At 50.1% G+C, this 27,261-nt stretch overlaps 1 protein-coding gene across 2 annotated transcripts; it reads right to left on the bottom strand.

Moving 5' to 3' along the window:
- Positions 1-4,253: 4,253 nt before the first annotated feature.
- DDI2 (DNA damage inducible 1 homolog 2) lies at positions 4,254-26,823 on the bottom strand. 2 transcript variants are annotated; one of them, XM_082295546.1, is made up of 10 exons: positions 26,655-26,823; positions 21,992-22,121; positions 20,792-21,022; positions 18,765-18,891; positions 16,820-16,947; positions 16,156-16,284; positions 15,301-15,404; positions 14,700-14,889; positions 10,526-10,588; positions 10,314-10,432 (listed from the first exon to the last, which is right to left on the bottom strand). In XM_082295546.1, the coding sequence occupies exons 1-9, from the start codon at positions 26,790-26,792 to the stop codon at positions 10,572-10,574; spliced, it is 1,194 nt and encodes a 397-aa protein (XP_082151672.1). In that variant the 5' UTR covers positions 26,793-26,823; the 3' UTR covers positions 10,314-10,432; positions 10,526-10,571. The 2 variants fall into 2 exon arrangements, with proteins under 2 accessions (XP_082151671.1, XP_082151672.1); XM_082295545.1 differs by lacking the exon at positions 10,526-10,588 and having other exon boundaries at positions 4,254-10,432.
- Positions 26,824-27,261: the final 438 nt, after the last annotated feature.

The raw sequence follows: 27,261 nt of genomic DNA on the forward strand, positions 1-27,261 counted from the left end.
GCAAGGGGATGTGGCTCTGAGGACAGTGAGGGAAGGTGGCACTGGGTCCCTCACAACCCAGGGCTCAGTGAGGAGACATGAGGGGAGATTATGTTGGGGACGGTGAAGGCATATAGGGAGGTGGCACTGGCTCCCTCACAGCCCTGGGATTAGTGAGGGGATGTGGGGGGAGATGGCACTGGGGACACTGAGGGGCATGAGGGGAGGTGGTTTTGGGTCCATCATGGCCCAGACCTCTGTGAGGGGAGAATGCATTTGGAACTCCCATGACGCAGTGAGGAAACACAAGTGAAGGTGGCATTGATTCCCTCACAGCAAGGAGGGATGTGACGGGGATAAGGGGAGATGGTGTTGGCTCTCTCACAGTCCAGGGCGACAGGAGGGGACAGTGCTGTTGGGTGCCTGCTGAGTGGACACACAGTGGGTTTGGGACATGAGGTGCCCATCAGCCACCAGGGCCCAGCCTGCAGCTTTGCTGCACTTTGGGGCACTGGTCTCAAAGGAAATAATCAGTGAGGGAAAAGTGGGGGATCCCTATGGCATCCCACCACCTCAGGCTTCAGCACTGCTTCCTTCAGTTCTGCTCTGATCTCAGGGGATCCAGCTCTTTGCTGGGATCCCTGTGCTGGGTGGCACCATGGATCCAAAAATGGGCCACATTGTTGTTCCAGCCCAAGCCTCCATTGGTGGGAAAAGCTCCTAAAAACCTCAAATACAAGCCCCACTTGCCATCACAGGACAGAGATGGGAATTGGTACAAAGATTTAAGATAAATTATAAATAAAACCTGAGGCTGAGGTAAAGGGTTGTGACTTGGGGCTGGCTTAGCGCCTGAATCACCCGACCCTCATAACTGAAAATGGAACTGAAAGTAAAAGCAATTAAAAATGTGAAAGCCAGCAGCTTCCAGGAGTGCATTCCCTGCCATTCCCACCCCTTCCTCTGTAAATAACCTGCTGGCAGGGAAGGAAAGGGCTGAGCAAGGGCTTAGATGGAAAAGCCACGCCAGCCAAGCTTGCGCTTTCCCTGCAGGAACAGCCCAGCCAGTTTAACAGCTTTGGAAACCATGGGAGAAACTCCCAGGGAAGGGAAGGGAAAGGAAGGGAACAGTGCTTGGGTTAGAACTGAGCCAAACCAAAAAACTCTTTTCCCAGCTCCCCACTAGCCTCTGGAGAAGCAGAAACATTGCATTAAGGAAGATCCCAAGGATCAGAGCTTGTATTGGCATGTGGGGAGGAAGGTGACTCTCTCCTGCTGAACTGGGGGGGAATGGAGTGAATCCTGAGCCTGAAACATCCAAGCCTGATCCCCAGCAAGTCACTGGAGAGACTGAAGTCATCTCCTTTTAAAGCAGCCCAACAGATCCCACACGCCAGTTTATTCTTTCTTGGTGGATTTTAGGATTTAAAGCATAAAGGCAAACGAGCTGTACAGCACCAGCAGGTACGTGCATCCATTTGCATTCCTCATTGCTCCAGAGGCACCAGGTGCAGCACCTACACCTGTATAATCCCATGGGGGTTGGAATGAGCTTTAAGGTCCCTTCCAACCCAAACCACTCTGGGATTCTCTGGTGGAACAGACTTCCTGGTGTCCTGCTGTTTTCCTGAATGTTTTGAATCCCCCAAGTATTTTTTTTACTTCAAGTAAAACGAGTTGGTTATAATCCCTTAAAGCACCCACCACCCAATTATGGATTTACGTGGAAAATTCCCTGCTCCCAGCATTTAGACAGCTCCCATCCTCCTCAGAAAAGCTTGGGGGAATCCATCCCACTCCCACTACGTGCTGGGTTGCTTCCCACCCTCTTCCCAAGAGATTTTTAACTCTTTGCTCAGTATTTGCAGCCTGAAGTTGGCATGGAGAACGTGATCCCCAAGGAAAATAGCCATCAGGCGCTTGTCATGGATGGAGAGCGAGGAAGGACAGAGCGAGTCACTGAGAGGAATCACCTCCTGCAGCAAGTTGTGTTACGTGCAAGGTACTCCCAAGATACCACCTAATGCAGTGCGGTCATAGGGCACCTCAGTAATGCTCCCAGTGATCGGGGGGGAAATTAAAGAGGCATAAGAAACATTGCAGCACTGTGGATTCCAGCAGGAAAAAAAATTAGTATTAGGAAAATCATGGAAGAAACTGCTGGATTATAAGGGTAAGTCAACAGTGAGGCCTGTGAGCACACCTCCATTTCCACAGCCAGGCACAAGTGGTTTGGTTTTAAACTCCTTCCAATTTCCATTTGTTAACAGAGACTGGGAACCAGACATTCCTTTGGCAGTGGCTGTTGGAAAGGATTTCAGTCACCAACACTCACATCCTTCTGTGTGACTCAGTGCTTTATTGGCAATCATGACAGCGCCCTGTAATTAGCACGCATGGTTGTTGGAGGTAATTATGTCATAGTGGAGTGGGTACACTTCCAGGGGTCCCGGCACCCCCAGTGTACCCCCAGGGAATGAGGCAGAGCAGATAATCGATGTACAGTCACAGTGAATCAAAAGCCAGGTGGGCCAGCAGGATTTCCCAAATCCCATTCTGGTGACAAACCCGCCCAAAAAGTGGCTACCTTGGCAAAGCCACACCAGGCACGTGCTCAGACGTGGGACTGCAGAGAGGCCGGGCAGGGGCTGATGGGAGGCACTGCGGAATTCCTGAGCAATGGCTCAGTCATGTTCCTTCTGCTGACCATTCCTTGAACTATTTTGGGGCAGGAAATTGCATGAAGGAACACTCACCTCTCTGCATCCCACTCTTGCTCTTAATGCAGCCGCTGCATCCACGTGACTGCTCAAAAAACCTTCAGTTGTTATTTTTAAACTCCAGACCTGTGCGGGAAGTTTTTAGGAGAGACCTCTACTCCTGAAGGCCCACAAAAGATAACCAAAGAAAACACCAACTGGGAGTGTACATTTATTGCACACGGCCTGACCCTCTCTTGGCTCTATAAAGGCTGCAGATTTCAGGGTGCCAATGCCCCAATTAATGGAATCCCAGAATGGTTTGGGTTGAAAGGGACCTTAAACCTCATCCCATGTCCATGGGCAAGGACACCTTCCACTATCCCAGGTTGCTTCAAGCCCCACCCAACCTGGCCTTAGACACTTCCAGGGATGGGGCAGCCACAGCCTACCCTTGGTTCAGCTTCAGGACATCAGGCCAATTCAAACTGGGACAATCCCAAACATGGACATAACTGTGTCATTAATCTTCATTTTTATACATTACCAAAATAAAACCATCTTCATCAAGCAGAACAAACAAGGCCCAAGTGCTCAAAATAGTTTTGAACCAGAGTGTTCAGTCCTTAAATCATCTCCCAGCAGAAGAAATTGCAGCAACCCTTTGGCCAGTGTATGATGGGGCTGTAGCAGCCCACACATCAAACCTTCCCTTTTCCCACCCTGAGAGTTGAATTCAAAGTGTGATTTTGCCTCATAATCAAAGACCTCACTTAGCTCTAACAGCGACACCAGCATCACTTGCAGAGCTCTGAACATGTGAGGAGGAAACCACTGCCCAGTTTGTCACAGCCACTGAATCATAACCCACTGTGTTTGTGTCTCTCTTACCTGGTACCAGCACCGACAGCTCTGGTTAGGAGGGATTTAAAATGGCCAAAACCTCAGTGATGTCTCAAGGAAAAGTGGAAGTTTTCTGGATCTGAAAAAGGAAGTGCTCCTCCATGAGAGGAACTTAGGGTTAGTGACTATACCCCAAGTTTCAGAGGAGGAATATCCTCTACTCCTCCTTTCTAAAACCTGTTCTATGTGACACTACGAGAATGGAACTTCAAAAAGGTTATTTCTAACTAAAACTCTCATGAGCTTTCCAGGGATTTAAATGCCAATTTTTTTAATGTCCCAAGAAATTAGCTTCCAGCTCCAGAAAAATAAAACCATCTTCTAACTGGGCTGGAAATGAGGTATTTAAGTAGGAGACAAGGAGCGTCTCAATCACCTTCCCAGCAGACACTGCCATGGCCAAGTGCTACATTTTGTGTTTACTCTGATGCTCTTCCAAGTCCTCCATGAAGGGCCCAACAGCCCATCCCCAAAGTAAAGGGAATACAGGAATTTCTCATGCCTGTTCTCAGGCCCTCCCAACTGGAATTCTTTTACCCACAGATTTCTACTCATTATGTTCAAAATGGGAGCATTTATGTTAAGGAAAATCCACTGGCTTTGGGAAAAAAGGCAGAGAAGGATTTGAGTAGAGAACTGCCAACCTCAGAAATACAGACAGACCAACCAAGCAACATTATGATAAAGTGTTTATTCAACTTTTTTAAAATATCAAATTTTTTTTTACACATAATTTGTTGATAAACAGTCCCCCAATATTAAAAAAATCAAAAAAAGAATCAAGTGTGTATTACTTTGGGCAGAACCACATCCCATTGATGACACACCCACTCCTCTCTTCAGCCGCCTGCGAGGCCGCAGCGTGTTCAGCCCACAAGAGTCAATGACACAAAACGCAACCAGCTTTAGGATTCCTGAGTATTGATTCTCTCAAGTTCCCTAAGTGAGTCTGTAAAACTCTGAAGCATCAGTCAAAGTGTGACCCAAACCGCTGCGCTTTGGATCACAGACTAAGCCTCGTCTACACAGTGCAGGAAGAAATCTCTTGGGCGCTTCAGAGGGGAATGATGGACATGAAACCGACCCCGTTTCCCAAGCTGACTTCCGAGAGAGGCAGACAGAAATACCTCTGGATTTCTCCTCTTTGATTTTCTGTTAAGAGTTCTGGGGAGCTGTTTGGCAAGAAGTCCAAGTCTGGTGAAGAAACCTCTAGGACCTGCTCCTCCTTTTGTTCGTCAATGGCAGTTTTACAGAAAACTGATCTGAAGTTGAGCATTCAGCAAGTACACATAAATATTGCTACTTTTGAGGAGACGGCAAGAGGGAGAGAAGGAAAACATGGAGGACGTACAAGGTTAACAGTCCTGGAGACCAAGTGTCTACATAGAAAGTTAAACATACACAGCAAGGAGGCAGAGATTGTCGTTAACAGCGTAGCTCAGCTCTGTCCTGCAGCAGGTCAACATGCCACGGATGGTCGCCAGGAATATTCCCTCCTCTTGTCAGAATTACCCATGCCCAGAAACTTCCAGATGTTGGGATTTCACTTAACATCACCTCTATGTTCACCTGCGGCCTTGTGTACACAAACATGCAGTCACCAGGAGGCCAAGGTATTTTTAAGGAAAAAAGTAAATCTCAGAAACCAGGGTTGGCTCCAGGGCACACCCAGAAAGAAGCTCTACAGACCCACATGGATCCCCACAGGTGCTGGGAGCTTTACCAAGCACCTTCTGAGCATTGCTTTACTCTCTAGAGCTGGACTTCCATGGTGAAATCCCTTTGTTAAGTGATGTGACATTAGGACACTGTAGCAGTAGTTAATGAGGAGGGAGAACAGAAAAGAACGAGGTGGCTGATTTGAGGCCGGGATACCTGGCTCCTTGGAAACCTGAACAGCTATTGGTGGTACCTTTATCCCCTGCTGTAGCCGATAAGCCATAGCACTCTGCCATCCCTCCTTCCCTATAAATACTCCCACTCTGTGGGCCAGGTCAGCACAGGGACTGCCACAGGCTGAACACAGGATGTGTGTGTGCATGCAGCAGAGAGGACACACGTTGAAACAAAGACAAGTTTTAGACAGCGTTTGCTAAACACACATTCTATTACATTTTATTTTAACCTTAAATACTCACTACTGCCCCAATTTTATACTAAATCTTGCTCCTAAAAAAATTATTAAGTAATTTAGCAGCACATAGCCATTCACTCAAAGCAAGACTTGGAAATTAAGAGATTTAAATCACCAGGCTTGGACCTACTTGATAAAAGAGTTTTAGAAATATTTATCAGTTGGGGGTCAGGGTTTGTTTCTAGCAGTTTAGAGACTTACGCACGGAATTCTAGCACTATGGATAAATGCTTCCATATAGCTTTGGCAGAAGGGTGGGATTCAAAGTTTCTATTTGACAAGGAATAAAAGTGAGCATTGAAGCAGATTGGCTGATGCTCTAAAGCTTTTATAGCATAAATTCTGGATGCGCAGCCTAAGTCAGCGTGGCTGTGAGAGCAGAGCCTGTCACCAGCTTAGTGCAGAGCAGCACCACTTGGCCCAGCTGAGCAACGGCTTCTAAAACAGAGAGGGTGACACAAGGGGGCTATCAGCGAGTAGCCAACACTGAGTAGCTAACACTGAATAGCAACATCTGCTGCTCCAAGCAGCTGGCAGTAGATCCACCCGCAGGCGAAGGGCACAGGTTCAGCTCTCCCGCATCCAAGAGAGCCAAACTGCCCCTGGCTCCCGCGTTCCCTTGCTTCCACCTCACCAAGCCCCACCATGCGAATCGGGAGCAGATACAGCCGTCTGAAGTCACTCTGGATCTGGGAGCCTCATTGCTGCTGCTTCTGATGGTGAACCAGATGCAGACAGGAATGGGTCTGATAGATCCTATTTCCTAAGGCTTCTAGAGAGACCTGCTGATACTGTACTCCTGTACCAGCTCAAGCGTTGCCCTTCACAGAGGGGCTTCTGCTGATTTGAGGTGCTCATTTCAAGAATACTAAACCAAACCTTCAGCAGGGGTAACTCTACCACCTGCCCCATGAAGATGAGAAAGCGCAGTCTGGCCTCAGTAACTCATTTTGAGCAGAGCCTCAAGTGAATCACTGGATGCTGCTGCAGACAGCCAAGCACTGCTTCCCACACAGAGCAGTGCTGGCTGCTGGTATCACAAGCAGAGGGATATAAGCCAAAACAGCTCTAAGTCTGGATGGTACCATCCCAGCTCATGGAAAAACTCCATTTGACAGCAGAATGCCTTAAAGCCCTTCATTACTCCAAAGGATCTCCTGGCTGCCCAAATGTCTGAGGCAAATCTGATACTGGCACTCAATGACAGCACAAACTCCTGTGAGGTGACAGATGAAACCAAATCTGTGTTGTTTTTAAATGCCACCTGCATAAAAACAGCCCAGCACACACATAGGAGACCTGCTAAAGCAACAGGGAACACAAACACCAGGACACAGGCCTGAGACAACGACAACACCACATGGAAGCCATGAACAAAAATGTGTCTGGTGCTGCTGAGCCATTGCTCCAGGTTTAGCTCAACATGTCAAGTTCAAGACGAACACCTAACACAAAGCCACTTTTGAGATTTGCAAGTGGGACTAAATCAAAGTTCCTACTTAAAATTTGGTTTCAGCCACGCTTTCCTTCCCCAGTTCTGACAGAGTTTTGGGGCTTTGCAGACCATCACAAAGGAGTCCACCCCCCCTCAAAAAAAGCATCTGGAAAGGGCTTCCTACAGCACAGCCTCGGTGAGGCCTCACAACGCAGGTGACTCACCAGAGATATCCCAGAAGGCCACGATGGTTGTAATGCAGAAGCCACGTCAGTGCATTTGTTTTGTGAACCCTGTTGGGGAGCCCTCGCTCTCAAGGAGGTGCAAGATCAGCAGCCCCCAGCCATGGCATTCCATAGCCAAGAGGCCAATCGACCCCAGACATCCAGAAAAACCAGAGCAAAGCAGATTCTTCCTTCTTCCAATCACAGCCCTGCTTGGAGCCACTGAGATGAAGTTCATTCCTCCCCGGGCACAGGGAGATTTAGAGCCATAACACACAGTTGGTTTGTTAAACAAATTCATCATTAAGGTTTAGCCCTAAACTGGTTGAGCTTGTTCTTTTTGCATGAGGAAAAACATGATGTGGGCAAGGCTAGAAAAAAAAAGTCAGTACTCCTTTTCCCTCCCCCGTCCCTACAGTTAATACCAGCACATCTTCAAATAAGTTAAAACGTATAAGTTTTGGTAGCACCAAATTCTATCCCTTCCCTTCTTCTATCCCCATGTTGTAAACTGGAACACACTGGCCCAAGAGCATCAGAGAATATTTTGAGTTGGAAGGGACACACAAGAATCATTGAGTCCAACTCTAAATCAAAGCGTAAAAGGGTTTGGCAAAAATAAGCATCAGCCTTCCCTATGCACACACAAAATCTCACACTCCCACAAAACCCCCTCACTCCTCTGGCAAAGCCTTACACATCCATAAGCATCTACACACCTTCAGTAGCTGCCAGAATAATTTCAACAGCTGCATGTTGGGTTCCAAGGAACTGCAACAAATCCAGAGTCCACATTGGACTCGGTGTGCACCTCCCGTCCTGTGCACGTGTGGCTAATTCCTGTCACAACCTGCTTTGTGCCAGACAGGGCGGTGAGCACAGTGGCTGCTGCTTTTTATTCGTAGCATTGGAGCTCATTCTAAAATTGTACTTTTAAATAAAACCAGTAGTTTTAATCCAGTATGCATGATTAAAAGCTATCCTGTCCACACAATGCAAGGATGTTTTCTTTCTTTTCAAGGCCCAAATCTAATGAGTGAAACAGAAGAGACATGTTACTTTGGCTGTGAATAATTAAAAAAAATCTGGCTCAACATTCTGCTCGTCCATTGTGGTGTGTAATTGAGATACTCCTGTAGAAGAAAAGATCCCCCAGTCAGCTCCCTCTTCCGTTATGTAGGAACAACAATGCTCTTGGCTAGCAAAATGAGAAGAGCAAGATCTGCGTTTCCATCCGCTTGTTCCAAGGCCTCATGAGCTTCCTGCGGGGTAAAACCAGCACCGAGGATTCGGTCAACATCAGCGGCAGGGAAAGCAGGGGGTGCAGAAGCCCGTGTGGTCAGTCTGGTGTAGGCGGCTGGGGGGCTCAGCAGCGGTTCCTCACTCCCAGCCAGCGGCCACGGACCTTCAGGAGCAGCACTGCCACTTCTCCCAGGTGCTCCTGTGAACAGGCTCTGAGTATCCTGTAGTGCACCTTCACCCAAAGCAGGTGTGGAGGAAACAGGTGTGCTCTGCTCCGAAGTTGGACTCGGTGGACTCTGAGAAGCTCTTGCCAAAACCTCCCCCTGCTCTGGGCTCTGCTGCTGGCCAGGGGTGGCTGCAGAACTCTCCATGACCACATCGCTCTTACCTGAACCCTTCTGCCTCTCTAAAGCACCTCCCCCGAGCACAGGCTGCCCTGGACTGATGGGCCCAGTGCTGACATGCTCTCTGCCAGAATCACAAGGCTGGCTCCCCTCTGCTCCTCCACCCTCAGACCTCACCTCAGCAAAGGAACAGCTCTGTTCCTGGCTGGCTGGATCTGAGCCTTTCTGCTCACCTTCAGGAAGTCCCTTCTGCTGCACTGCTGGCTCTCTGTGAACCACTTCCAGCTGTGAGACTTCTTCCGAGGCAAGGATCTTACATTCTCCTTTCCGACTGATAACCAAGAGTTTGTGAAGCTCTTTCAAGGCTGATGCTAGAGGGAAACATGGCTCTTCTGAAGGTCTTCCTGGATCCGTGTCCAGCTGGTGGATGCTGGAGGGGAAGGAGCTGTCTGCTGCCAAATTAGCCAACTCATGATACTCTGCAGGAATTTCACTAGTGCTTTTAGGCTGCAGGACATCACTGGTGGAAAGTGGACCACTCAAGGAGGATGGAGACTTCAGCAACTCCACCTCCATGGAGAAGGCATCAGAGTTCAGGCTGGATATACATCTGTTCTCAGTCTGCTGCTTCTGCTCCCTTGCTGAGCTCTGCGCTTCAGCTGCAGCCTGCTCCACTGCATCTATTTCCATGGAGGCTTCCATGTGCACATGGCTACAGGAGGCTGACAGTTGGATACTCCTTTTCACACAGGAAAGACCTGCTCTCTCCAGTCCATCTCTCATTTCCATGGGAGGATTTTCTGGCTGCTTGGCTTCTGCCACAGCAGGTTTCTCAACCCCACCAACACAGCAAGGAGGTTCTGGGTCGGTTGTCTCAGTTTGCTCCTCAAGATGTTCCTTTTCTGGCTCTTTGCACGTCCGATGGTCTGTGGGAAGCTCATGTTTTTGCTCCTGCTCTGAAGACAGACAGACATCTTTATTCTGCCTGTGCTTGGCAGCAGTGTCAGCCAAATTGACTTTTGTCACTTCCAGAGGATGTTCCTGACCATGATCTTGCCCTTCAGCATTACATTCCTTTAAAATGTCAGCACTAAATGTTTCTTTGAGTGTCTTCTGTGAAAGGCAAGCTGAACTGGGGCAGGTTCCATCCCCGGTGTGTGGAGAGGGGTCATTATTTGCCAAGGAAGAGCTATTGGAATGATGCTGCAATACCAGAGGATATTCTCTTTCTGGGGTTATCTGGTGTTCAGGTGAAGAGTCAAAAGTCTTGACGGCTCTAGGATCAATGGGCTCTGCAAGGCTGGATTCGGATGAGCAAATTGAAGCAGGGGCAGAGACAGAACGATCAAGTAATTGATTTGTGGGATTACAGATCTTGGAATTTAGTCCTGAAGACTGGACTGGATTTTGAAACCCATCAGAAGCTGGTAATGAGGGCATTTCCAGTGAGGTAGTTTCTTTGTCACTATTCTCTATGGAAGACAGAAGGAAAGGAGCAGTCAGGACACAGCAGAAGCACCGTTCACAGCGTGGCAGCACAAACTGGAACGGGTGGCTCTAAATACCTGGTCTGTGGCCCACTCCAGCTGCAGTAAACACACACTACATGCATCAAGGCTTCCGGCGTTCTGTTTGGATTAGGAAACAAACACACCAAACTCGTGTTAGCATTCAGAGCACACACCATGCATGGTTACAGTCCTGCACAGCTCCCCTCCCAACTGTCCGGCACAACGCCACGGAGGCTGCAGGAGCTCCTGCCTCCCAGGAGGATTCTGCCTGGCAAATTCGGCACATCAAGGTAAAAATAACTTTGCCAGAGCACAATTTAAAGGCTGTTCTGTACTGTCTACGCCACAGAGGAGTCTGTGGGTGATACTACACACTTGGTAAACTCTACACAGTGTAACACATGTCTAGTGCCATACTGGTCTGTTCTCCCTTTGGCTGGAGATACTCAGGAGACACGTTTCAGGGATATAGGAACTGAGATGGCAACACAGTTCTTGGGTTATGCTCCCAGCAGTGCCATCAGACCCAAGAGAAGGTGACCAAACACCAGCCAGCTGCAAAAGGGAGGTGTACAGATTGTAGGGGGAAAGAAATCCCCCAAAAGAACTGCTGCCCAAGGCTGGGAAGAGCAAAGCAAAGGAGAAGCAGCCAGAAGTCAAACCCAGCTTGCTGCTTCCTTGTCCTCACAGAGAGCAGATGAATTGCAGATCTCTATCAGAAGCACCAAACACTGGCTGTGGTTATCGGGGGAGATTAAGTGACCTTATATTGTTGACAGTCTAATCTTGCTGATGTATCAGCGCTCTCACCTTGTTAAATCACTCACACAACTTTGCAGGAGCTCCTGTCCTGCCACCACAGCCCTGCTCTGCCCAGGGTCACAGGTGTTCTGTGATTTGCTGCCCTTTCCCTTCCCAAACTCAGTGGTCTTAAACACACACCACTGGTTTTCCTGGAGTCTCTTTTTACATGAGCACTGGGGCACAGCTCACCATGCCCACACCTCCAGCCAGGATTCTGTTTTAATTCCACAACACAACAGAAATCTGTCTTTCTCTCCTCAGCCCTGTTCCTTTTATCCTCTGTTAATTAAAACCAGTGCAGTGACACCACCCCACTATTCATCTTTCCTAAGGGTGGGAAAGAGCTTTGTGACAGAGGATATGGATGAAAACTAGATGGATCCTTTCTGTTTCTACGTGGAATGATTACATTCATGTTCTCTGCTCCTAAACCAACCCTTCAGGGAGAAAGCAGAACTGTCTTTTGACCCGCTGGATCGTTAATAAGGGTCTGATCAAACACATCAGGGATTCACATGTAGGTAGCAGCAGGAGCTGGTTTTCTGCCAAGCACTCCTCAGTGTCATCCTTCTCCTGGGGTATCCACAGGAGCTGAATCCCAGCCCCACCAGGGATATTGGTCCAGCTAAAACCGGGAACAAACTCTTCCCCACAACGTGCACCATGAGGGATAAACTCCTCTCTGTACCAGGAACAGCCTGAGTTGTTTGTGGTGGCAGTGACTTGGACTGAGGCTGCCTGGATGAAAAGGTGTGTGTGGGATGAACTGCCTGGCTACACTTCCTCCTCAGCAGAAGAGCTCCAGTTTTGCTGCCAGGCTTGTAATCGTCCATGATCACCAAGCTGCCCAGTAGTAGGAAATTGGCACAAAAGAGCATCAAGCCCTCAGAAATAAATGAGGACTGGGACCCGGATCCCAGTGAACCCCACCAGGACTCCACCTCGCTGCCTTCCATAGGTGCTGAACCACCAGCAAGGCAGCTGACAGAAATCATGAAGCTCCCTAAAGTGGGCTTCAGGGGATTAAATAAAGCTCAAGGATAATCCAGGTGCATTCAAAACAAGCACTTTAATAGCCTCCAGGTGCACACAGCCATTTGTGTTGTACCATCTCCTGGAAGCCAGCAAAAATTCCTGCTGTTATAAAAGAACACACATGTTGCGGGGAGCTGAGCTTCTTTGGAGCTGCATCACATTCTCTTTCTATTGTTCTTCCATTTTCTGTTTTTTCCTTTCCTGGTTTTCTTGGCACCACCTAGCAGCAACTCAAGTTTTGGAAGAGAGAAAGAGGGAATGTGCTGACATTTTAGGATACAGCCAACAAAAGCCTGTGGGCCAGAGGCTGGTACTGTGTCTAGAACTACCAGGACTGTCACAGTCAATCTGAACAAGAGCCACTTCAGTTCTGTGCCTTGGTGTTCTGTGAGCATTAAGTGAACACACAAAATGGATTTCCTATTCCCATAAATCTTTTATATTCCTCTAGGGCTCAGCATCAACGGCAAGTGTCCAAGTGCTGACTAGCCTGAACAAAGGCTCATGGTCCTTAGAACTGTATGTGGTACATAAGCAGCTTGGATTTAAGTCATTTCAGGCACTTTTCTTTTTAAAAAAACTCGACTTAAATGTTTTTATTGTAAAGACTCATAGTTAGGGCTGTGTTATTTGACCCTTTCAACGGAGAACTAAATCCAATCAACTATAATATCTGCAAAGTCTCATCCAAAAATGAAATATATTCCAAAAGCTAACCCAGGCTTCATCAGGCTACAATTTTTAACAGGAAAAGAACTAATATTTACACCTGCCAGGCTGTGGGAACAGACAAGAGCCCAAGCTCCTGAGCCTGACCTTTAGCAACGTCAAAACCTGATCACAAGGTCAAACCCATGTTTGTGTTTCTCTCTACTGGCTGCAACTTGAGTTAATAAACGTTCAAATTTGGCTAGAAAAGTCACACATTTAAACTGTTTCTTACTGATTTATTAATGCCAGACCTTCCTTCCGAGGTGTTTTGCATTTCTGGAAAACTTGTATTCTTAGGATGGAAGAAAATTGGCCAAAAGGAGCAACAAGCACAGTCCTGTGCTCCCCTTAATGTTATCAACTTCAATATTTGTAACTAACTGCTTACTCTTTGGGTTGTCAAACAGTAACTGAGAAGTGTTAAAGAAAAATTTCAGTGCATTTCAATTAGATAGATACAGCTGTAGAAATATATATACGTCTATATAGATATATAGATAGATATATGTAGTTAAATATATACAAATTTTAGTATCTAACAAATATATAAAAATATATATGTAATATATGGTTAAATCTTTTTATCTCATTTCAATTTTATATATGGGCATGCTAGAGTCTTAAAAAATTAGCAACAAAAATGTTGATCAGCTTAAACCTGACCCAGCAAAGAGTTCTACTTGTGTGTAGGAAGCAGAATTTACTGCATTCTGTCAGAAGAAAAATGAGCAGTAAAACTCAAAGGTCTCTAGAGAACTCTTGGATATAAAATGTTATCTTTAGAAGTTTTGGAAAAGGCTTAAGGAATACACCCTGAGGTATTCACAGCTTCTCTGGAACAGCAGGGAAAAAATTAATTTTCCCTTTAGCTAAAAGATGAATTAAGGGAGGACTTGAACAGAAAATCTGAGTTTCGGACCGTTTTTGGCTCATCACTCGACTTTCAGCTATTTTGGCTGAAAATAAAATTACTTCACTAAATTTTGCAGCCACCAAAATCCCCTGCAGCCCAGTCACAGCACTCGTGCAGCGTTTGGATTCCAGGGATACTGGGAACAAAACTGCAGGAGGGTGAAAGTTCTCTCTGCAGGTCACGTTTAAGGCTGAGGACATGAATTCAGCTTTCGAAACTTAGAGCATCTGCAAGGAGGCAATTCCCCCTCCAAGGGCACGAGCACCATTCCAGGGAAAAATGCTGAAATAGTGAGAATTCTAAAAATTGTCATGAACTTTTGTCACCACTACAGCTGCTCTATTTTTACGTGGTGCAGCCAATAAGAGCAGGGTTTGGGAAGCCTCCCCAAAGCTGTGCTCACACGAGGCTGCAGCAGCACCACAGCTGAGCCATGTCCCTGCTGGGTACTACAACGTGATCCCAGCCACAGACAACCATTAACCTCCACACCTTGAAAGCCAGGAAACCAGAGCGTGTGGGAAGCTGCAGGGAAAGCACAAATTAAACAGCAAACAGCCCCTGTGCCTTCATGCAGGTTTTGCAGCCCAGAAAGGAAGAGAGAAGTGCACTCAGAGGCCATGAGCAACAATAAAGCCCCTTCTCTCCACCCTTTACTGGCTGATGCTGCTCCCAGGAGCTGGAAGGGAAACTGCTCACAGATATCCTGACATGCAGCAAAAAAAAATACACGGATTCCTATTTCAACTGGGCTCCTGCCGGTACCTGCTTCCTCTACGGATTTCTGTATTGCTTCTGCGAGCTCCTGGTCGGCGATGTCCTCGGGCCGCACGTCGTCGCGCCCCGCGCCGTACGCCAGCCGTGCGCACTCGGGGAGCTCGCCCTCGGGCAGGAACGAGGTCTGCGAGCCCGTGGTGCCGATCACCAGCACATTCTTCTTGAGATCAATGGAGCACTGCGAAAGAGCAGCGAGACATCAGGGGCCTGCGGAGAGCCAGGCAGTTCCCAGAGAAAAAGGGACACACGAAGTCAGGCAATCTGCCTCCAATGGGAACGGCTCACAGCAGGTAAGGGTGGGCCAGGAGTATCAGCTCTAAGCAAAGGGCCCTGTCTGACTCAATTTGGAATAAATCATTCAGTTGGAAAGCTCTGAGCATCTTTGATCAGAGCAAAAGGCTCCAGGCAGCAGCCAGGCACCCCAGAACTGTCCATGACGGATGTAGTCTACGTGCTTCCAGGCTGGAAGATAATCCACCGTCACCTCTCCCCAGAAAAATCCTAATGAATTCCCAGCCCAGGCATTTATGTTGCACTTCTCACTAAACCTGCAAGAGCCAGGTAACTGTTTCAAAAGAGGTTTTGATACCTGATGCCTCTTAAGCATGTCCAGTCCTAGGAGCATGTCCATGGGCTGCTCTTCAAGGATTGAGAAGGAGCACGCCAGGAAATCCCCTTCAATCTGCACCTGAGCTGAAACACAAGGGAGAGAAGTTCCCACTACAGCACAACAAATCTGCTTTCTGCTCTTCCACCTCCAGGGAAAGGTCTGGGCAAATCTGAAAGCAGCACTCTGATGCACTGTTTTGGTCACAAAAAGTCCAGCCCTTTGCAAGCCCCAGGACTGCCAGGCCTGCCATGGTCCCAAATTAATTATTTTAAAAGCCAATGTGCCTAAGAACCTCGAGTCCTGCTTCTCTGACCCTCCAAGCTTGAGGGGCTACAAACAGTTTATTAGAGCACAAGTCTAAGCAGCAACAACAGCAAACAGATTCGATTTTTCAGTAATAAGGACAATCTCCTCCATCCAGAAAAGCTGCACAAGAGCACGGAGAGGCTTCTCTTTCCAAAGGAACAGCAAACACTGCACTGCACTGGAACCCTTCCTGAGTAGCTCACCCTGCCCAGCAGTCCCACCCAAAATGGGGAAGGAAGGTCGTGGTGTTTCACCTTGGGTTTTGCCCCCAGTGAACATCTCCTCTAGGTGTGCAGGAGCTGGGACTCCCTCACCTCAAAGTGTTACAGTAATGCCATTAAAATAAAGCATTAAATGAGACAAAACAGAGTTCTGTGCCCAAGACAAACACATTGCAGATGCACTTTGATTTTACTCTGCAGGAGCTTCTAACAATTACAGCACCAACCCAGACACTCCTCGGTGCCAAGACTGCGGGAAATGCAGTTAAACCCCTGCTAAAGCTGCCCCAAAAATGCCAGTACTTACCTAAGTGCACTCTGCCAATGATTTTCTGTGTCCCAACACCCTTAGCAATGCCAGCCCACCGCCGATCCACCAGCCTCATGATGTTGCACCTTTCAGCACAGGCTTGGCTCATGATGGTCATCTGGGCACCTACCAGCAACAGAACTCGTGTTAAATCCCGATAGCTCAGCACGAATTTATATTTTCTCCTGGAAGAGCTTAAGATCTGGCACTCAGTGGCTGGGAAACCAACCCACCTGCCCCAGGGCATAAAGGCTTCCTGTGAATCCCACTGTGCTGATCTGGCTGTCCACACATGGGTCAGCACTGACCATTACTGTAGGGATGGAACAACCCCAAGGACTTCCCCTTGGAGGACTGTAGATGACAACCACCACATTAAAGGCACGTGAAATCCCCCCATCTGCAAAACGAGATAGGACACACACACAGCAGTGACCTTCCAGGCACGGCAGTCCCAGAAACTCTCCCAGGAGCCCTAATCCAGGGTGTTCCCACACTGCTTCTCCTAACGATTTGCTCTGCTCACCCAGGCTGGGCTCAGGATTCAGTAAAGCACTTCAAAATCTTGTCATGCAGTGCTTTGTTATAGGATTTTTTGGGAAAACTACTGGAATGTTTACTGTTGCCCTCAGTGACAGAAAGGAGAGCGTGGAGAAAGCACCTGAGTCCACAAAGGCTTTCACGGGGTGTCCGTTGACTTTGCAGTTGATGTAGAGCATCACCACCTGCCCAAAGCTCTCGGGCGCCTCTTCCATTGCTATCGTCATGTTCTCTTCAATGTTTTGTTGCCTGAATTTTGTGGAGAAGAGAGAGAAAAATCAAAATGTCTGTCAACCAGACCTTGTAACATCCCCCTGACTCACAGACAGACCTGGAAATCCCACCTGCTGCTGCTCACCTTACAAACACACATTTAAACCACTGCAAAGGTCGCTTCCTTAGCGAAACACAGGCCTTGGAGCTGAGGATTGCTAGGAATGATCTCAGCTTAGTCCAGAGACACTGAGTCACTCCTCAGCAGCCACTGCCGCTTCCAACCCCAGCCTAACTCACCCCTCAGCTCCTGACAGCCTTGTGTTGCCAATAGGAACCTGTCATCCACGATAACCTGGAGAACTCAGAGCAAAAAACCTGTGGATTCGTTAGTCATGCCGAGGGCACACGGAGATGTTGCCAGTAGCTACATCACTGGAATCCCACACAGCAGTTGAACATTAAAATCCTCTGGTTTCCCTGGTATCTTTCCTTTTCCAGGCATAGGAAAGGAGGGAGGTGAGCAAAACAGCAGAAAGAACACCACCAGGAGCACCAGCCCTTGGTGCAAATTCAAGCCGACAGAAAAACTGCTCTTCAAGGAGTCCCTGGCAGCCCCAGGATAATCCCGGAAGTGATAGGTATCCGTAGTGACTGCATCCGAAACAGCTTTATCTCCCCAAAAAGGGGAAAAAGGCTCTAATTTTGATGTAATTTCATTTTTCACTGAGTGGGGTATGAAACCTGGGGACGGCTCAGCCCAGTGTTCCCAAACAGCTGCAGAGCCTTGGGTGCATCCCCTTTATGTGTGCCTCATCTAAGGAAGAAGGGAAGCGTTCCTGTGCCTCCAAGCAATGTTTCACTATCTACAAATGACTATTTTCTGCATTGCTGAGTGTTTATCTGGCACCAACACCTTGTCAGTTGTAACATGAGACCACTCCTAGTGCCAGTGAATTTTGGTTCTGACCAACAATGGGTCTGTACCAGACAGACACTTTGTTATTGGGGAAAGCCACTGGCCATGAACCGACTCAAGGATTTACCACTCAGCTGAAGAAATCAATCCTCAGCCCAACACAGTTACATCTGGAAGGCAGCAAGAAGGAGCGAGCTGATGTGCAGAATTCTTTTCTGCAGAACCTCTCATCAGTGAATCAGCCAGACACAGAACAATCAGCAGGATGCAAAACCAAATCTTGAGGGCAGCTGGGAGAAACGACGCTGTGCTGCTGTGCAGAGCTCAGCTGGGAGACAACACCAGCCCAGCTCTTGGGTTCAAAACATGCCCCAGGCACTGGAGATGCATCTCTCAAGAGGAGATGTGCTTTCCACAAGTGCTCCAGTCTCAGAGCGGACCAGCTCAGGCAGCTCCAAGACATCACGTGCACAGACAACAGTGCTGTCACCTCGTATCACACAATCCCAGAATGGTTCAGGTTGGGAGAGACCTTAAAGACCATTCAGTTTCACCCCCTGCCATGGGCAGGGACACCTTCCACTATCCCAGGTTGCTCCAAGCCCTGTCCAACCCGGAACACTTCCAGGGATGGGGCAGCCACAGCTTCTCTGGGCAACCTGTGCTAGGGCCTCTCCACCCTTACAGGGAACAATGCTCTGTGATCTCAGCTGGACACATCTAAAGGATGCGGTGCACCTACATGTTCCCAAATCCCAACCTTCCCACATGCAAAGGTGACCCAGAGCATTGCCCTGCAAACAAACGCCTTGATACAAGGAATGTGTTTAGATTCTGCCTTCTCTGAGGAAAAAACACCATGGATAGAAGCACACAGCAGTTTTTTCTCCCCAGAGAGGACCCCCAAAGCCTGCAAGCCGCTTTGGTTTGTTACCTGATGTCTTCTTCTATCTTGGCCTGTGCCTCCAGATCAAAGGGGTCAGCGGAATAGAGCCGGATCCTCTCCTGCTCCCGCCGAGCTCGGTCCTGCTGTTGCTCCAGCAACACCCTGGTGAATTTCTCTGTGGGAACAAGGAGATAAAGAAATGCTTTTTACTGGAAATTACTCTTGCAAATCAAATTCTGGCACAGCAAATGCTTCTTTTGATGCCAGCTGAGGAATAGACTCAGCAGCACACGGAAAAAAGCTTCCTCTGAGGGCGGCATGGATGGACCTCAGAGGATCAGTGGCAAGCTTGGGAACCTGCCGAGATGAAAAGCAACTGGACAGAGCTCATTCTCCTCATGTCCCTACCCAAACACTGCACAATCAAACTCAATTTCCTGGCACATATATTTTTATAGGGAAAAAATTAAAAAAACCCACACAAAAGCTAACGACAAAACTTCTTTCAAAGCCAAGGAATGTGGCAAAGCCAGAGATTATAATCCCTAAAGATGAATGCCTACCACTGGAACCAGGAGGTGCTAGCCAGGACACTAGGTCTAAATGCACATTTTAAGACCACAGTTTTTAGATTCCCACTTTTTCTGGATGGCCTCTGGCCACTTTTTACTACTTGAATGGGATCACGTACGTCCCCAAAAGGACTTGGCAGTCCGTGAAGGTCTGTACACATGGAGGGTTTGGGTTTGCTTCCAGGGATGCCGTTCCCAGGAAGCAGCTCTGGCTCAAAGGCTGCTATGTGCTCAGGGAGGCACTGAGTATGTTTGACTGTTGGATTTTTGAAATTAGGCTTTTGTACAGCAGGTGCCTTCATTGAGAACAGCCACAGGGCACGGATCTATGCAGATATTTGGGAATCCATGCTAGAGCTGAACTGGATCTGTGCCCAAACACTGCCAGTAGCAGCAGTGCAGCACGACAAGGGCAAAACCAGCCCAAACCACTTCCTCCTGACAGCCCAGTGCGGCGATTTGGGACTGAAAATGAACATCTGGGTCAAAGCTTGACCAGGCAGAACAGCAGAGGGGCCAATTCTGGGTGTCTTTGGCTTAACCTCTGGTTTCCCATGCCAAGAGCAGCACCCCTGCTCAAGGTGATGGGAAAAACTCCCAGCAAGAAGCCTGAAGATGCCTGAGAGTGCAAAGAATGTGACTTCAGCTCTGGATATGAACTAAAGGCAGAGTTTAAAACTGAACAGGCTGACAATATCCATGGAAGTTCCTTTCTGGCTTCCTTTGACAGAGGGAAATCACTCGGATGTAACCCTGAAAGTTGATAAAGTCTCCTGCTAGAAGCTCCTTCTCTTCACTTATTTCTCCAAACTCCACGGGATTTATCTCCCAACTAAACATCCTGCAAAGGTTCAGGAGCTCATCTGCTGCTACCCAAAACTCCTCTCTTTTCACACTGAAAGGACACCGGAGTTCAAATCTTTCACCACAGGAAGAATGAGGGACCAACATCAGCTGCATAGGAAGTGAAGGACGAGGCTTCAGTTGTGCCCAGAACACGCGGACACTTCCAAGATTAACAGAAACTCACATGTTTGACTATTTCTATTGAGAAAGTTCCTAAAAGACACCATTTCCTTGTTCCTTTCCCTCTCCCTTTCTGTGATTCACTTCCACAGCACATGATCACTACAGACAGAGCTGGGTTTCGCGTCTGCTGCTCTCTGCTGAGTCCCAGCAGGATCTGGGATGCACCAAACACACCACCTTTATTTGAAAATGTGCATTAAGAGCGTGTCTTAGTGTAAAAATCAGGAGCTGAGCCACTTGTGTTCACAGACACCCAAATCATCTGTGCATCTGATATTTCCGAGCAGGAGACAGAGGATATTAAAGATGCCAAGCAGAAGAAATACACCCAGAAATGGAGGAACTCTGCCTTGAGTGCTCCCAACTGGCACCTTTTATCTGCACCATCAAGGAGCCTGCAGCACATCCCAGCGTTAAACACCTGGGGCTGCCTTTGATGGGAGCCGACCCTGACCAGCTCCAAGCCCAGCTCACCGAGGTCTCCGCTCAGCAAGGCCTCGGCCAGGGGCGGGTTGCGCTCCTTCAGCAGGGACAGCTCGTGGGGGTTGGCCAGCAGCATCTCCCGCAGCAGCGCCGGGTTGTCCAGGCCCTGAGGGAACGACGGCGCGTCCGGAGGTGATGGGCGAGGACGCTGCGCCGGGGGCTGGTGCTGCTGCGTGGATGTCCCGGGAACGGCGATGCTGCTGAAATCTATCCTGGGCAGACCTGCAGGGAGGAAGAGCAGAGGTGTCGGTGCTTCGTGGTTACAATTCTGCTGGAAAAACCATGGGAAGGATGAGCTGCCCCTTAATGCTGCACGAGAGCAGATTCTGTGAGCAGCAGTTTGTGTCGGAAGCACAGCCACGTCCCCGGGTTACTGGGTTAGCAACGCTGGCGCATTTATGTAACTGGTCTCGTCTGCCTGCCCCATTTTTAATCCCCTGAAATGCACTTGCTGACTAGTTATTCCCAGCTCCACAAACATGAATCCCTCATGGAGGGACTGCAGGGCTAAACCCAGTGGCTCTGAGGCACTTTGGAGTCTCTCGGGTTAAAAAAAAGCAGGGGAAAAAAAAAGTAGTAACATTCCTGCAGACCTGCATTGCAGGTACCCATCCTCCAGCTGAGGCAGGACGAGGACCTCAGCAATGCTCCCATGCCCTTCTCAGCCTGTGGCACCTTTTCTAGGGATATTTTATGACTGGGATTTGCTAGGAGTGGCTGTGGAAGGCAGGACAGAGGCACAGGGCATTCCCAGATGCACACATGATCGAGCCACCGGGTTTGGCAAGATGTGGCTCCTCAGGGAACTTGCCACAGGGCAGGTTCAGGACACATGTCCATAGAGGCTGTTCCTGGGTCTGAGGCACTCACACAACTGTGCCATCACATCCAGCAGGAAGGGAACCAGTGGCTGTAGGAGACCTCACACACCTTTACCAAACCTGTTCTGAACCAGTCACCTCCTCACTGCCTCCACACTTCCCCCCCAAAAAAGTAAAATGGTACTGGCTTCCTCAGAATAAAACACTAAATCAGAAGCCTTTATGGTCATTTACAAGCCCCCCTGACTCATCCCAGCCACCGTCCCTCCCTCAGTGCTTTGCATAGAAGGTGCTAAAGGACACTCACGGGAGCTGGTGTTGGGTAAGTCTTGATGAATCTCAGACAGTGTTGGCACAGAGCCTTTCTCACCTGGGAAGCGCATGGAAGGCCGTGGCTCCACCGTCTCCTTCTGGCGCAGGATCACCACATCCCCATCCTTCAAGCCATAGGAGGCCAAGGACCTGTTGTTGTCGGTCAGCGGCCGCTCCGCATAAACAATCTGTGCCAGGAGAGCCACCAGCACCACCGAGCAGAGAAACAGTTTAAAAAAAAAGCAAGATGTTAAAAAAAAACATTCCAGTAAATCTTCCAGATCCATCTCAAGCTTCAGAAGGGAAGGTGTGATGTCCTCACAGGCCCGGCCTCAGGCACGGCAGGGCCTTGACACGTTCGTGGTTGGACAACAAGGGGTTGGTCTTGCTGAAATCCAGCCGTGGTTTGACAGCCACAGAGAAAGGGCTGGTCTCCCCTGATCAGAGGCCAAGATCATTAAAGGGAAGCAAGTCCTGACCAGGACTGTCTGCCCACATTCCCAAACTCCAACCTCTATGATCACACAAGCCTCGGACGTTTCCTGCAGCGTTCCCTGCCCCCAAGTCAGCACCCACTGACCCCGGACCAATTGCAGACATGCCAGCAGCGCTGATCTGAGTAGATCCAGGGATGATCCAGCCCAACATCCATCATTCTGCCTCTTCCCACAACTCAGCTCCCCAGAATAACCAGTTTTACGGGGACCTCAATCATTAGCTCAATGCTTTCCAGTTCACTCCAGTGATGTAACTCTCCAGACTCGGAGCACCCAAAGGCATTGCTCCCAAGACTGCCATCAGTCCCATGGAGGGAATGAACTTCTCGTGACTATAAAACACAAACTCACATCCACTTCTGTTTTGATAACCTGGTTTAACAAGGGGTCCACAGACTAAACATAAAAACACTAAGATAAAGGTGAATAATCCCCACAGAGTATTTCCATGAACATCAGACCCGTAATACCTAGAGGCCCTAAGTTATGGGAAAGCCCAAAATGTAAAATAAAGCTGGAACAGAAGCTCCCAGAAATGGTATCTGGCAACGCCAGGTTTCTGTGCCGTCGCTGGAGCACAGCGAGACCAGGCAGATCGGCCCAACCACCTCCTGCCCTGGCAGCAGTCCAGAGCACCGAGAACTTGGCCTAAGCCCCTCAGGCACACGATCAAATTTCATGTTCACCACCTTGTTTAGCCAAACCATCTCTTTGGGGCTGGAAAAGGCCAGTTCAGCAACAACACGTTTGCCACAGGTTGGGACTGGCTGAGCCTCGTGGGAGAAGCTTTTGCAGTCCCAGCGTGGATGGGCTGTGGCTCTGCCTGATGCTATCACAGTGAGCAGATCCAACAACATCCAAAAAAACCAATCAGTACCTGTCTTAAGGTCTGGATGACATTACAGACTTTCATTGCTTCACTCCAGCAACTCCCAAATCTTACACAGACTCTCCCTATGGCACTCAGCAGTGGAGATCCATTGTCAGCAGCAGTGCCAAAATGAGGCAAGGCAGGAGGAGCACAAATGACCAGAACCCCGTAGGGCAGCAATCAGAGAATCAGGGAAAGACACACGATGGAACCGAGCACAAGCTCCCTACCTCCTCCCCACCACCACAGTGCGCAGCCTCAGCGCTACCTCACGAGCCAGGTCCCTCCCAGGGCCCATGTGCAGCGCTCTGAAGGTGTTTGGTCTCTACCCCACACGACACCACTGGCACAACCAAGGTCAGCTGGTGCTGGCAGAGCCCCAGTGCAGCCTCTCATGTTACTGGCCTGAGTCGGTGCTGCCGCAGCAACAGCCAGTGTGTCATAAATCCCAGCTGCACACCCAAATCTGAAATGGCAGATTCCCCGCGCAGACACTCTGGAAGAGACGAGTTAATCAGTTTAAGTGAGGCTTTACCTCTGTCATCTTGCTGGGATTGGATTTATGAGCATTTGGCCTTACATCCCAGACAATGAATTAAGCGTCTGGCACTCGCACCACGTCCATTAGCATCACGGGTTAATCCACTTCTGACCCATTCCGCTCCACTCTTAAAACAAACTGATTGGATTTTGCTGCCTTTTGATTGTCTGGTTCATGGCAGTTCTGCTGGCTGGCAGGCACCAGACACAGGTTCTTCTGGAGGTGACTCAGACAGGGATGCAGGCACTGATGGATTCATTGTGCTTGATGCCAGAGGGTAGAACCTCCCCGTGGAGCAGGGAACCCCAACCAGGAGCGCTGGATACCACCTGCAGCCATCAATCAAGCCAGATCCTGGACCCATCAAATATTCTTGAGGATGACACAGGAGAGGGAGGGCACATACAGAAAATAAATGAAGGGAAGGAATGAAGAGTGTGGCTCTGCTGAGAGCCTCCTATCCCTTCTCCAGGAAAGCCACAGCCTTGGTGTGTGGAGGAGACTGTGGAAAGTCAGATCGTTTCCCCTCTCCTTGCCCTGCTCCTCTTATCACCACAGCCACCAGCAGCCACCTCTGTTATCTCACCGACCTGTGCCCAAAGCTGTCCCTCGGACACCTCACAGCTCCCTGCCCCACCCCAGACTGCAGCACCCGGAATTCACTGCCCAAACCAGCAAAGAACAAGGCTGGGATTAACCCTTCTCCACACAGAGTGGTTCACTCCACCCTGCACACCCCTTACAACGAAATGCATCCTTTCTCATGCCAACACAGCACCTTCAATGCAAGGTTCACCTTGGTTGAGGAAAAAGGGCAGAAAACAGCCAAGTCTGGTAAACATAAAACCGCCTATTTGTGGTTTAACAACGCAAAATCTTTCCACACAAGGAGCTGCTTCACTGATAACTTTATCTTTATAACTTTCTCACAGAATCATTGAAGCTGGAAAAGCCCTCCAAGATCATCAGGTCCACCCTGTGCCCGATCCCCACCTTGTCCCCAGCCCAGAGCACTGAGTGCCACGTCCAGTCCTTCCTTGGACACCTCCAGGGATGGGCACTCCAAACCTCCCTGGGCAGCCCCTTGCAATGTCCGACCACCCTTTCCATGAAGAAATTCCTGCTGACGTCCAACCTGTTCTCCCCACTGAAGGTCCTAAAAACACCTCACAAACGCCAGGCAGAAAGAGAAGAGAGAGGAGCGATAAATAACTGCCTGAAAACGCGACACGACACGGCACAGGATGATGCACGAGTGGCAGATGGATGAGCAGAAGGAAGGCAGGGGTGGCTACAAAAGCGCAGCGCTGCTCCCCTTGCCTGGGGCTGGCAGCACCCAAACCCCACACAGGTCAGCTGTGCTGGAAAAACTCAAACAAGGGAACTCCTGACAAAAAATACACGGAGAAGTGACCCCTCATTATCCTAAATCAGACCCAGAGCTGCAGGTCACCATGACACAAGGGACAAAGGTGACAGTGAGGAGTTTATGCTCCAGTTCATGCCTGGAGATGTCAAAGCCACTGCAGAGTCCCCCACTCAGGGGCTGTCCCCAGATCTGGGAGCTCACTGGTGGCTGTGACACAGCCACGGGGGGGTTGCTGAAGCACAGAACCTTTGTGTGAGGTGGGTTCTCCCTTTCCACCTGCCCAAAACCAAGAGATTTTTTCCTAAAAGAAAATCCACCCTACCCGGATTTTCTACCCCTGTTCTGAGACTGTTTCTCTCTCAACACCAACCTCCCATTCCAAAAAACAAGGCTCTCCCAAGGCAGAGGGAAAGCCAAATGTCGGGAACCTGCTGGGTGAGGAACACTCCAGCTCCAGGGCTGCCCCTGCAGCAGCTCTTCCAGCGCTGACTAATCTCGGCTTGGCCGGAAAATCACTTTGTTAATTTAGACTGGGAAAAGGCTCGGGAAGCAAAAGCCACCACCACTAAACTCCACAAACTCTGCCAGGCATGGCCGGCGCCGAGAAAAGGAGCCGACACCGCCCTGCCCAGGACAAACGGGGAGGAACGGCCAAAAACGCGGGACTGAACCCAAAACATGAGCAAACCCCAGACAGATGGCCCAGAGCCGCCCCCACACGCAGCCTCCCCCATGTTTTGGCACGCGAGTGAGCCGTGGATCCGGGCTGGAGAGGGATATTTGCTGGGAAAACCACACGGATGTGCCTGTTCGGTCCCCACACCTGTGTGGAAAAAAGGGAGGAAAAGACTCAATGTGCCCTTTCCGCCCCAGACCGGGGAGGGGTTTGGTGGGATAAATAAACCCTTTCCCGAACTGATTTCAGCCCCGTTTCCCGGGGTGTGAGGAGCCCACGGGCCACCACTTTCCCCGCGTTCCGACTCCTGTTCCCCTCGCTCCAATTCCTGCCCCGTTTAAGCATCAAATTCCTCCGAAACCTCAACATAAAACAAACCAAAACAAACCCACATTATTTTCCCCCTTTCAGCTGCGCGGCGGGCGCGGACCGAGCCTTTCCCGGAGGGACCACGAGTCACCGGGGACTCGGAGCCCTCTCCCGAGAGGATTTTGAGCGAAAAGCGAGAGGTTTCTCCCCAAACCCGAAAGGTCGGCGAGGGGAGGCACCGGGAGGGACCCGCCACCCCAAACAACCCCAAACTCCGGACGGCCGGGGGGGATCCCGGGACCGCGACCCCGCGGGGCGTGGGGGACACGGCCGCTCCCATCCCGGGGGACCCCGACCCTGCGGGAGAAGGGGACACGGCCGCTCCCAGCCCCGGAGACCCCGACCCGGGGGCACCGGCCGGGCCCTCCCCGGAGCTCGGGGCGGCGGCAGGCCCTGACCTGGCTCTCGGCCGCCGGGATGCCGGACTCCAGCTCGCAGAGGGCGCGGAAGTTCTGCAGCTCGAAGTCGGCGTCCACCTGCAGGTTGAAGGTGATCTCGGAGCGGTCGCGGCGCAGGCAGAACACGGTGAGCAGCATGGCCGCCCCCGCCCCGATCGGCACCCGCCGCCGCCGCCGCCGCCGTCAAGCGCCGCCGTCGCAAAGCGCCCGCCCCGCCGGTCAGGCGCCCACGTCAATCACGGCCTCCGGACCAATCGAAGAGCGCCGGGGGGAGGAGGTCCCGCCCCCTCCTCGCGCCGGCACGTGGGCGGGGCCGGAGGGGCCCGGGTGTCACCGCCGGTCCCACGGTGTCCCCAGGGTCCCCTGGTGTCCCTGTGTCCTACGGTGTCCCCAGGGCCCGGGTGTCCCTGTGTCCCACGGTGTCCCCGGCTGTCCTCTGCTGTCCCGGTGTCCCACGGTGCCCCCAGGGTCCTCTGGTGTCCCTGTGTCCCACAGTATTCCCTGGGGTCCCCTGGTGTCCCACGGTGTCCCCGGCTGTCCTCTGGTTTCCCGGTGTCCCCAGTGCTCCTCTGGGGTCCCTATGGCCCTGGGCATCACTGGTGACCGG

The sequence above is a fragment of the Coloeus monedula genome (genome assembly GCF_965178545.1).
Source record: "Coloeus monedula genome assembly, chromosome: 22".
Classification (NCBI taxonomy): Eukaryota; Metazoa; Chordata; class Aves; order Passeriformes; family Corvidae; genus Coloeus; species Coloeus monedula.